Source organism: Engystomops pustulosus, chromosome 5 (genome assembly GCF_040894005.1).
Source record: "Engystomops pustulosus chromosome 5, aEngPut4.maternal, whole genome shotgun sequence".
Classification (NCBI taxonomy): Eukaryota; Metazoa; Chordata; class Amphibia; order Anura; family Leptodactylidae; genus Engystomops; species Engystomops pustulosus.
Genome location: NC_092415.1, coordinates 213,920,777 through 213,934,474, shown reverse-complemented (window position 1 = coordinate 213,934,474; position 13,698 = coordinate 213,920,777). Strand labels below are relative to the sequence as shown.

Here is a 13,698-nt window from a genome sequence, read left to right as displayed (position 1 = left end):
TGGGGACCTCCTGTATATAATGATATATGTACAGCCGGTATAACCTGGGGATCTCCTGTATATAATGATATATGTACAGCCGGTATAACCTGGGGATCTCCTGTATATAATGATATATGTACAGCCGGTATAACCTGGGGATCTCCTGTATATAGTGATATATGTACAGCCGGTATAACCTGGGGATCTCCTGTATATAATGATATATGTACAGCCGGTATAACCTGGGGATCTCCTGTATATAGTGATATATGTACAGCCGGTATAACCAGGAGATCTCCTGTATATAATGATATATGTACAGCCGGTATAACCTGGGGATCTCCTGTATATAATGATATATGTACAGCCGGTATAACCTGGGGATCTCCTGTATATAATGATATATGTACAGCCGGTATAACCTGGAGATCTCCTGTATATAATGATGTATGTACAGCCGGTATAACCTGGGGATCTCCTGTATATAATGATATATGTACAGCCGGTATAACCTGGGGATCTCCTGTATATAATGATATATGTACAGCCGGTATAACCTGGAGATCTCCTGTATATAATGATATATGTACAGCCGGTATAACCTGGGGATCTCCTGTATATAATGATATATGTACAGCCGGTATAACCTGGGGATCTCCTGTATATAATGATATATGTACAGCCGGTATAACCTGGAGATCTCCTGTATATAATGATATATGTACAGCTGGTATAACCTGGGGATCTCCTGTATATAATGATATATGTACAGCCGGTATAACCTGGGGATCTCCTGTATATAATGATATATGTACAGCCGGTATAACCTGGGGATCTCCTGTATATAATGATATATGTACAGCCGGTATAACCCGGGGATCTCCTGTATATAATGATATATGTACAGCCGGTATAACCTGGGGATCTCCTGTATATAATGGTATATGTACAGCCGGTATAACCTGGGGATCTCCTGTATATAATGATATATGTACAGCCGGTATAACCTGGGGATCTCCTGTATATAATGATATATGTACAGCCGGTATAACCTGGGGATCTCCTGTATATAGTGATATATGTACAGCCGGTATAACCTGGAGATCTTCTGTATATAGTGATATATGTACAGCCGGTATAACCTGGGGATCTCCTGTATATAGTGATATATGTTCAGCCGGTATAACCTGGGGATCTCCTGTATATAATGATATATGTACAGCCGGTATAACCTGGAGATCTCCTGTATATAATGATATATGTACAGCTGGTATAACCTGGGGATCTCCTGTATATAATGATATATGTACAGCCGGTATAACCTGGGGATCTCCTGTATATAGTGATATATGTACAGCCGGTATAACCTGGGGATCTCCTGTATATAATGATATATGTACAGCCGGTATAACCTGGAGATCTCCTGTATATAATGATATATGTACAGCCGGTATAACCTGGGGATCTCCTGTATATAATGATATATGTACAGCCGGTATAACCCGGGGATCTCCTGTAAATAATGATATATGTACAGCCGGTATAACCTGGGGATCTCCTGTATATAATGATATATGTACAGCCGGTATAACCCGGGGATCTCCTGTATATAATGATATATGTACAGCCGGTATAACCTGGGGGTCTCCTGTATATAGTGATATATGTACAGCCGGTATAACCTGGGGGTCTCCTGTATATAATGATATATGTACAGCCGGTATAACCTGGGGATCTCCTGTATATAGTGATATATGTACAGCCGGTATAACCTGGGGATCTCCTGTATATAATGATATATGTACAGCCGGTATAACCTGGGGACCTCCTCTATATAATGATATATGTACAGCCGGTATAACCTGGGGATCTCCTGTATATAATGATATATGTACAGCCGCTATAACCTGGGGATCTCTTGTATATAATGATATATGTACAGCCGGTATAACCTGGGGATCTCCTGTATATAATGATATATGTACAGCGGGTATAACCTGGGTATTGTCTGTATATAATGATATATGTACAGCCGGTATAACCTGGGGATCTCCTGTATATAGTGATATATGTACAGCCGGTATAACCTGGGGATCTCCTGTATATAGTGATATATGTACAGCCGGTATAACCTGGGGATCTCCTGTATATAATGATATATGTACAGCCGGTATAACCTGGGGATCTCCTGTATATAATGATATATGTACAGCCGGTATAACCTGGGGATCTCCTGTATATAATGATATATGTACAGCTGGTATAACCTGGGGATCTCCTGTATATAATGATATATGTACAGCCGGTATAACCTGGGGATCTCCTGTATATAATGATATATGTACAGCCGGTATAACCTGGGGATCTCCTGTATATAATGATATATGTACAGCCGGTATAACCTGGGGATCTCCTGTATATAATGATATATGTACAGCTGGTATAACCTGGGGATCTCCTGTATATAATGATATATGTACAGCCGGTATAACCTGGGGATCTCCTGTATATAATGATATATGTACAGCCGGTATAACCTGGGGATCTCCTGTATATAATGATATATGTACAGCTGGTATAACCTGGGGATCTCCTGTATATAATGATATATGTACAGCCGGTATAACCCGGGGATCTCCTGTATATAATGATATATGTATAACCCGGGGATCTCCTGTATATAATGATATATGTACAGCCGGTATAACCTGGGGATCTCCTGTATATAATGATATATGTACAGCTGGTATAACCTGGGGATCTCCTGTATATAATGATATATGTACAGCCGGTATAACATGGGATCTCCTGTATGTAATGATGTATGTACAGCCGGTATAACCTGGGTATATCCTGTATATAGTGATATATGTACAGCCGGTATAACCTGGGGATCTCCTGTATATAATGATATATGTACAGCCGGTATAACCTGGGGATCTCCTGTATATAATGATATATGTACAGCCGGTATAACCTGGGGATCTCCTGTATATAATGATATATGTACAGCTGGTATAACCCGGGGATCTCCTGTATATAGTGATATATGTACAGCCGGTATAACCTGGGGATCTCCTGTATATAATGATATATGTACAGCCGGTATAACCTGGGGATCTCCTGTATATAATGATATATGTACAGCCGGTATAACCTGGGGATCTCCTGTATATAATGATATATGTACAGCTGGTATAACCTGGGGATCTCCTGTATATAATGATATATGTACAGCCGGTATAACATGGGATCTCCTGTATGTAATGATGTATGTACAGCCGGTATAACCTGGGTATATCCTGTATATAGTGATATATGTACAGCCGGTATAACCTGGGGATCTCCTGTATATAATGATATATGTACAGCCGGTATAACCTGGGGATCTCCTGTATATAATGATATATGTACAGCCGGTATAACCTGGGGATCTCCTGTATATAATGATATATGTACAGCCGGTATAACCTGGGGATCTCCTGTATATAATGATATATGTACAGCTGGTGTAACCTGGGGATCTCCTGTATATAATGATATATGTACAGCCGGTATAACCTGGGGATATCCTGTATATAATGATATATGTACAGCCGGTATAACCTGGGGATCTCCTGTATATAATGATATATGTACAGCCGGTATAACCTGGGGATCTCCTGTATATAGTGATATATGTACAGCCGGTATAACCTGGGGATCTCCTGTATATAATGATATATGTACAGCTGGTATAACCTGGGGATCTCCTGTATATAATGATATATGTACAGCCGGTATAACCTGGGGATCCCCTGTATATAATGATATATGTACAGCTGGTATAACCTGGGGATCTCCTGTATATAGTGATATATGTACAACTGGTATAACCTGGGGATCTCCTGTATATAATGATATATGTACAGCCGGTATAACCTGGGGATCTCCTGTACATAATGATATATGTACAGCCGGTATAACCCGGGGATCTCCTGTACATAATGATATATGTACAGCCGGTATAACCTGGGAATATCCTGTATATAATGATATATGTACAGCAGGTATAACCGGGGGATCTCCTGTATATAATGATATATGTACAGCCGGTATAACCTGGGGATCTCCTGCATATAGTGATATATGTACAGCCGGTATAACCTGGGGATCTTCTGTATATAGTGATATATGTACAGCCGGTATAACCTGGGGATCTCCTGTATATAGTGATATATGTACAGCCGGTATAACCTGGGGATCTCCTGTATATAGTGATACATGTACAGCCGTTATAACCTGGGGATCTCCTGTATATAATGATACATGTACAGCCGGTATAACCTGGGGATCTCCTGTATATAATGATATATGTACAGCCGGTATAACCCGGGGATCTCCTGTATATAATGATATATGTACAGCCGGTATAACCTGGAGATCTCCTGTATATAATGATATAGGTACAGCCGGTATAACCTGGGGATCTCCTGTATATAATGATATATGTACAGCCGGTATAACCTGGGGATCTCCTGTATATAGTGATATATGTACAGCCGGTATAACCTGGGGATCTCCTGTATATAATGATATAGGTACAGCCGGTATAACCTGGGGATCTCCTGTATATAATGATACATGTACAGCTGGTATAACCTGGGGATCTCCTGTATATAATGATACATGTACAGCCGGTATAACCTGGGGATCTCCTGTATATAGTGATATATGTACAGCCGGTATAACCTGGGGATCTCCTGTATATAATGATATATGTACAGCTGGTATAACCTGGGGATCTCCTGTATATAATGATACATGTACAGCTGGTATAACCTGGGGATCTCCTGTATATAATGATACATGTACAGCCGGTATAACCTGGGGATCTCCTGTATATAATGATATATGTACAGCCGGTATAACCTGGGGATCTCCTGTATATAATGATATATGTACAGCCGGTATAACCTGGGGATCTCCTGTATATAATGATATATGTACAGCCGGTATAACCTGGGGGTCTCCTGTATATAATGATATATGTACAGCCGGTATAACCTGGGGGTCTCCTGTATATAATGATATATGTACAGCTGGTATAACCTGGGGGTCTCCTGTATATAATGATATATGTACAGCCGGTATAACCTGGGGATCTCCTGTATATAATGATATATGTACAGCTGGTATAACCCGGGGATCTCCTGTATATAGTGATATATGTACCGCCGGTATAACCCGGGGATCTCCTGTATATAGTGATATATGTACCGCCGGTATAACCTGGGGATCTCCTGTATATAGTGATATATGTACCGCCGGTATAACCTGGGGATCTCCTGTATATAATGATATATGTACAGCCGGTATAACCTGGGGATCTCCTGTATATAATGATATATGTACAGCCGGTATAACCTGGGGATCTCCTGTATATAATGATATATGTACAGCCGGTATAACCTGGGGATCTCCTGTATGTAGTGATATATGTACAGCCGGTATAACCTGGGGATCTCCTGTATATAATGATATATGTACAGCTGGTATAACCCGGGGATCTCCTGTATATAGTGATATATGTACAGCCGGTATAACCTGGGGATCTCCTGTATATAATGATATATGTACAGCCGGTATAACCTGGGGATCTCCTGTATATAATGATATATGTACAGCCGGTATAACCTGGGGATCTCCTGTATATAATGATATATGTACAGCCGGTATAACCTGGGGATCCCCTGTATATAATGATATATGTACAGCCGGTATAACCTGGGGATCTCCTATATATAATGATATATGTACAGCCGGTATAACCCGGGGATCTCCTGTATATAATGATATATGTACAGCCGGTATAACCTGGGGATCTCCTGTATATAATGATATATGTACAGCCGGTATAACCTGGGGATCTCCTGTATATAATGATATATGTACAGCCGGTATAACCTGGGGATCTCCTGTATATAGTGATATATGTACAGCTGGTATAACCTGGGGATCTCCTGTATATAATGATATATGTACAGCTGGTATAACCTGGGGATCTCCTGTATATAATGATATATGTACAGCCGGTATAACCTGGGGATCCCCTGTATATAATGATATATGTACAGCTGGTATAACCTGGGGATCCCCTGTATATAATGATATATGTACAGCCGGTATAACCTGGGGATCTCCTGTATATAGTGATATGTGGATAAGAGAAGTCTTCCTGTCCTGAGCTGGGAATGTCAGTAAATCAGTGGCACAGCTTGTTTCTTAGTAATGAGTAAAGCAGACTTGGCCCTTGAGTAGTGGTCATTCTCCATTACTAACACTACATTGGATATAAGTAGAGGAATCAGGGGCAGCGTCTTCCGGGGGCTCCTGCTGCTGCTGCCGCTGGGGTCTGGGGAAATTCTGCCGCTCCGGGGCGTCAACTTCACATTTTATATTTCTGCATCCGATTCCCTACGTCTGAGCCCCGAGAGACCCTTCCCCCGCAGGGGGCATTATTCTACGTGCTTACCCCTGGTGGGCACCCGCGCCTCGCACCACACCCCGCCCCACGTCTCACTGCCCCACGCACCCCGCTGCCCCTCGCTCCCCGCCGCCCCTCGCACCACACCCCACCCCACGTCTCGCTGCCCTTCGCACCCCATTGCCCCTCCGCCCCTCGCACCCCATTGCCCCTCCGCCCCTCGCACCACACCCCACCCCACGTCTCGCTGCCCCTCGCACCCCACCCCACGTCTCGCTGCCCCTCGCACCCCGCCCCTGTGCACAAGCCTGTAGAATATGAATTCTGACTACCACCTCATCAGTCCCCGTGACCCCATTATCTCCGCACAGATTGTAAGCTCTTGTGGTGAGGAGGAAGTGAAGACACCGGCTGGAGGCAGAGGTTTTATTCTCCAGGAAGTGGAATGTGACAAAACTCCAAGAGTCCTGCAGGGGGAGCACCAACGGGAGGGGCCGCAGCGCCAACGGGAGGGGCCGCAGCGCCAATGGGAGGGGCCACGAGTTTGGTCGCTGCTCACACTCCGGTCACACAGTAAAAATATGAAAATAAATAAACTTTTCTTCTAATCGTTTGGTAAATTGTCCATATAAGAAGGCGGAGAGTAGTCCAGAGCGTCAGGCGACACCCCAGGGCGACCTCCAGGGGGCCCTCGGGCAGGACGGGGCCCCTACTCCCTGGGCTTGGCCCAATAATCCTTGTACATGGAGTACAGCACACCTGGAAGGAGAGGGCAGAGGTCACAGCCAGATACCGGAGGCGGAACCACCAAACACCCCTCCCCCCGAGCACTCACCACAAGTCATAGCACCGACCACGAAGCCCTGGGCCCCCACCCGCATGTGGATGAGGTGCACCGACATCTTGGTGTCCCCCCGGTTGCGGAGCTTGTACAGTCCATAGGCCACGACTGCTGCAAATCCGGCGATACCTGGAAGACATGACACGGCAGTGAGCAGGGGCTCTCAGGGGTCCAGGGGGAGGAGTCTCACCTACTGAATACCCACCCACTGGCACAAACGGAGACTCCTTGGATTTCTTCATGAGCTTAGACGTCTGGGTCTCCCCGAGATCATAGGTGGGAAGAACATCTCCTGCGCTGGAAGCCATGATGTCTGCCGGAGAGAAGAGCCAATCAGCAAGAGGAGCAGCACGATACAGCGCCCCCGCAGGACCCCAGAGGTACTACATGTGATATCATATACTACAGCTCCCCCGCAGGACCCCAGAGGTACTACATGTGACATCATATACTACAGTTCCCCCGCAGGACCCCAGAGGTACTACATGATATCATATACTACAGCTCCCCCGCAGGACCCAAGAGGTACTACATGATATCATATACTACAGCGCCCCCGCAGGACCCCAGAGGTACTACATGTCATATCATATACTACAGCTCCCCCGCAGGACCCCAGAGGTACTACATGTGATATCATATACTACAGCTCCCCCGCAGGACCCCAGAGGTACTACATGTGATATCATATACTACAGCTCCCCCGCAGGACCCCAGAGGTACTACATGTGATATATACTACAGCTCCCCCGCAGGACCCCAGAGGTACTACATGTGATATCATATACTACAGCTCCCCGCAGGACCCCAGAGGTACTACATGTGATATCATATACTACAGCGCCCCCGCAGGGCCCCAGAGGTACTACATGTGATATCATATACTACAGCGCCCCTGCAGGACCCCAGAGGTACTACATGATATCATATACTACAGCGCCCCCGCAGGACCCCAGAGGTACTGCATGTGATATCATATACTACAGCTCCCCCGCAGGACCCCAGAGGTACTACATGTGATATCATACACTACAGCGCCCCCGCAGGACCCCAGAGGTACTACATGTGATATCATATACTACAGCGCCCCCGCAGGACCCCAGAGGTACTGCATGTGATATCATATACTACAGCTCCCCCGCAGGACCCCAGAGGTACTACATGTGATATCATATACTACAGCTCCCCCGCAGGACCCCAGGGGTACTACATGTGATATCATATACTACAGCTCCCCCGCAGGACCCCAGAGGTACTACATGTGATATCATATACTACAGCTCCCCCGCAGGACCCCAGAGGTACTACATGATATCATACACTACAGCTCCCCCGCAGGACCCCAGAGGTACTACATGATATCATATACTACAGCTCCCCCGCAGGACCCCAGAGGTACTACATGATATCATATACTACAGCTCCCCCGCAGGACCCCAGAGGTACTACATGTGATATCATATACTACAGCTCCCCCGCAGGACCCCAGAGGTACTACATGATATCATACACTACAGCGCCCCCGCAGGACCCCAGAGGAACTATATGATATCATATACTACAGCTCCCCCGCAGGACCCCAGAGGTACTACATGTGATATATACCACAACGCCCCCGCAGGACCCCAGAGGTACTACATGTCATATCATATACTACAGCTCCCCCGCAGGACCCCAGAGGTACTACATGTGACATCATATACTACAGCTCCCCCGCAGGACCCCAGAGGTACTACATGATATCATATACTACAGCTCCCCCGCAGGACCCCAGAGGTACTACATGATATCATATACTACAGCTCCCCCGCAGGACCCCAGAGGTACTACATGTGATATCATATACTACAGCGCCCCCGCAGGACCCCAGAGGTACTACATGTGATATCATATACTACAGCTCCCCCGCAGGACCCCAGAGGAACTACATGATATCATATACTACAGCTCCCCCGCAGGACCCCAGAGGTACTACATGTGATATCATATACTACAGCTCCCCCGCAGGACCCCAGAGGTACTACATGTGACAACATATACTACAGCTCCCCCGCAGGACCCCAGAGGAACTACATGATATCATATACTACAGCGCCCCCGCAGGACCCCAGAGGAACTACATGTGATATCATATACTACAGCGCCCCTGCAGGACCCCAGAGGTACTACATGTGATATCATATACTACAGCTCCCCCGCAGGACCCCAGAGGTACTACATGATATCATACACTACAGCTCCCCCGCAGGACCCCAGAGGTACTACATGTGACATCATACACTACAGCGCCCCCGCAGGACCCCAGAGGTACTACATGATATCATATACTACAGCTCCCCCGCAGGACCCCAGAGGTACTACATGTGATATCATATACTACAGCTCCCCCGCAGGACCCCAGAGGTACTACATGTGATATCATATACTACAGCTCCCCCGCAGGACCCCAGAGGTACTACATGTGATATCATATACTACAGCGCCCCCGCAGGACCCCAGAGGTACTACATGTGATATCATACACTACAGCTCCCCCGCAGGACCCCAGAGGTACTACATGTGATATCATATACTACAGCTCCCCCGCAGGACCCCAGAGGTACTACATGTGATATCATATACTACAGCGCCCCCGCAGGACCCCAGGGGTACTACATGTGATATCATATACTACAGCTCCCCGCAGGACCCCAGAGGTACTACATGTGATATCATATACTACAGCTCCCCCGCAGGACCCAGAGGTACTACATGATATCATACACTACAGCTCCCCCGCAGGACCCCAGAGGTACTACATGATATCATATACTACAGCTCCCCCGCAGACCCCAGAGGTACTACATGATATCTATACTACAGCTCCCCCGCAGGACCCCAGAGGTACTACATGTGATATCATATACTACAGCTCCCCCGCAGGACCCCAGAGGTACTACATGATATCATACACTACAGCGCCCCCGCAGGACCCCAGAGGAACTATATGATATCATATACTACAGCTCCCCCGCAGGACCCCAGAGGTACTACATGTGATATATACCACAACGCCCCCGCAGGACCCCAGAGGTACTACATGTCATATCATATACTACAGCTCCCCCGCAGGACCCCAGAGGTACTACATGTGACATCATATACTACAGCTCCCCCGCAGGACCCCAGAGGTACTACATGATATCATATACTACAGCTCCCCCGCAGGACCCCAGAGGTACTACATGATATCATATACTACAGCTCCCCCGCAGGACCCCAGAGGTACTACATGTGATATCATATACTACAGCTCCCCCCGCAGGACCCCAGAGGTACTGCATGTGATATCATATACTACAGCCCCCCGCAGGACCCCAGAGGAACTACATGATATCATATACTACAGCTCCCCCGCAGGACCCAGAGGTACTACATGTGATATCATATACTACAGCTCCCCCGCAGGACCCCAGAGGTACTACATGTGACAACATATACTACAGCTCCCCCGCAGGACCCCAGAGGTACTACATGTCATATCATATACTACAGCTCCCCCGCAGGACCCCAGAGGAACTACATGATATCATATACTACAGCTCCCCCGCAGGACCCCAGAGGTACTACATGTGATATCATATACTACAGCTCCCCCGCAGGACCCCAGAGGTACTACATGTGACAACATATACTACAGCTCCCCCGCAGGACCCAGAGGTACTACATGTCATATCATATACTACAGCTCCCCCGCAGGACCCAGAGGAACTACATGATATCATATACTACAGCGCCCCCGCAGGACCCCAGAGGAACTACATGTGATATCATATACTACAGCGCCCTGCAGGACCCCAGAGGTACTACATGTGATATCATATACTACAGCTCCCCCGCAGGACCCCAGAGGTACTACATGATATCATACACTACAGCTCCCCCGCAGGACCCCAGAGGTACTACATGTGACATCATACACTACAGCGCCCCCGCAGGACCCCAGAGGTACTACATGATATCATATACTACAGCTCCCCCGCAGGACCCCAGAGGTACTACATGTGATATCATATACTACAGCTCCCCCGCAGGACCCCAGAGGTACTACATGTGATATCATATACTACAGCTCCCCGCAGGACCCCAGAGGTACTACATGATATCATATACTACAGCGCCCCCGCAGGACCCCAGAGGTACTACATGTGATATCACATACTACAGCTCCCCCGCAGGACCCCAGAGGTACTACATGATATCATATACTACAGCGCCCCCGCAGGACCCCAGAGGAACTACATGTGATATCATATACTACAGCGCCCCTGCAGGACCCCAGAGGTACTACATGTGATATCATATACTACAGCTCCACCGCAGGACCCCAGAGGTACTACATGTGATATCATATACTACAGCTCCCCCGCAGGACCCCAGAGGTACTACATGATATCATATACTACAGCTCCCCGCAGGACCCCAGAGGTACTACATGTGATATCATATACTACAGCTCCCCCGCAGGACCCCAGAGGTACTACATGTGATATCATATACTACAGCTCCCCCGCAGGACCCCAGAGGTACTACATGTGATATCATATACTACAGCTCCCCCGCAGGACCCCAGAGGTACTACATGTGATATCATATACTACAGCGCCCCCCGCAGGACCCCAGAGGTACTACATGTGATATCATATACTACAGCTCGCCCCTGTAAATACTACATGTGTAAATCTGCAGCTGTGAGGTCTGACTATCCCCCACCCTGTATCATCACTGATAACGTCTTCTCCATGGACCTCAGTGCCTCCCCCCTTCCTCCTCCTCACTGTCCCCCCCCCTCCTCCTCCTCACTGTCCCCCCCCCTCCTCCTCCTCCTCACTGTCCCCCCCCTCCTCCTCCTCCTCACTGTCCCCCCCCCTCCTCCTCACTTCCCCCCCTCCTCCTCCTCCTCCTCACTGTCCCCCCCCCTCCTCCTCCTCCTCCTCACTGTCCCCCCCCTCCTCCTCCTCCTCACTGTCCCCCCCCTCCTCCTCCTCCTCACTGTCCCCCCCCTCCTCCTCCTCCTCCTCCTCACTGTCCCCCCCCTCCTCCTCCTCCTCCTCCTCACTGTCCCCCCCTCCTCCTCCTCCTCCTCACTGTCCCCCCCCTCCTCCTCCTCCTCCTCACTGTCCCCCCCCTCCTCCTCCTCCTCCTCACTGTCCCCCCCCTCCTCCTCCTCCTCACTGTCCCCCCCTCCTCCTCCTCACTGTCCCCCCCCTCCTCCCCTCACTGTCCCCCCCCCTCCTCCTCCTCCTCCACTGTCCCCCCCCCCTCCTCCTCCTCCTCACTGTCCCCCCCTCCTCCTCCTCCTCACTGTCCCCCCCCTCCTCCTCCTCCTCACCGTCCCCCCCTCCTCCTCCTCCTCACCGTCCCCCCCCCCTCCTCCTCCTCCTCACCGCCCCCCCCCCTCACCGCCCCCCCCTCCTCACCGCCCCCCCCCCTCCTCCTCACTGTCCCCCCCTGCTCCTCACTGTCCCCCCCTCCCTCCTCCACACTGTCCCCCCCTCCCTCCTCCACACTGTCCCCCCCCTCCTCCTCCTCACTGTCCCCCCCTGCACCCCCGGGCTCCTCACTGTCCCCCCTCCTCCTCCTCCTCACTGTCCCCCCCCTCCTCCTCCTCCTCACTGTCCCCCCCTGCACCCCCGGGCTCCTCACTGTCCCCCCTGCACCCCCGGGCTCCTCACCGGCCGCTCTCGGTCTCTCTTTCTCTTCTCTTCTCTCGGTCTCTCCCGGCGCCGGGTCTTGACTTCTCGGCAGCCGGTGACGTCAGGGGGCGGGGCCTCTGACGTCATGAAGGTTACCCGGGGGTCCATAGTGACCTTCCCCGGGCCGCGCCGCTGTGTTCCGGGTGTTGTGGCTCCGCGGCCGCTGACTCCACCATCCCCCGGTGTCAGTGCGGGGCGGAGAGGGCGGCTCCACCATTCGCGGCTCTATAACAGTCCTCAGCCGCCATATAACAGCCCGGACTACACCTCCCAGCATGCCGTGCGCGGCCACGTCACAGGGCGCCGGCTCAGCTCTGATTGGCCATGACGGTATATGGGAGGAGTCATGATTAGCCGGGAGAGGACGTGCAGCGCCGCAGCCGCCTCAGTGTACGGCACGTGCCTGCGGAGTGACGTCACCGGCGTTACCAAGGAGATCAGGCCGTCAGCGTGACTCAGCAGCCGCGGCACCGGCGGAACCACGTGACCTGCCGGACAGAACCGCAACACAGGATGCCCGGTACCAAGGGGAGAATACAGGACTCCCGGCACCAAGGGGAAAACACGGGACGCCCGGCACAGAGAGGAGAACACGGGACGCCCGGCACCAAGGGGAGAACACGGGACGACCGGCACAGAGAGGTGAACACGGGACGCTCGGCAGAGAGAGGAGA

At 49.5% G+C, this 13,698-nt stretch overlaps 1 protein-coding gene across 1 annotated transcript; it reads right to left on the bottom strand.

Annotated features, from left to right (window-relative positions):
• Positions 1-6,860: 6,860 nt before the first annotated feature.
• LOC140133893 (HIG1 domain family member 1A, mitochondrial-like) lies at positions 6,861-13,162 on the bottom strand. The gene is made up of 4 exons (XM_072154575.1): positions 13,004-13,162; positions 7,495-7,602; positions 7,284-7,418; positions 6,861-7,207 (listed from the first exon to the last, which is right to left on the bottom strand). The coding sequence occupies exons 2-4, from the start codon at positions 7,595-7,597 to the stop codon at positions 7,158-7,160; spliced, it is 288 nt and encodes a 95-aa protein (XP_072010676.1). The 5' UTR covers positions 7,598-7,602; positions 13,004-13,162; the 3' UTR covers positions 6,861-7,157.
• Positions 13,163-13,698: the final 536 nt, after the last annotated feature.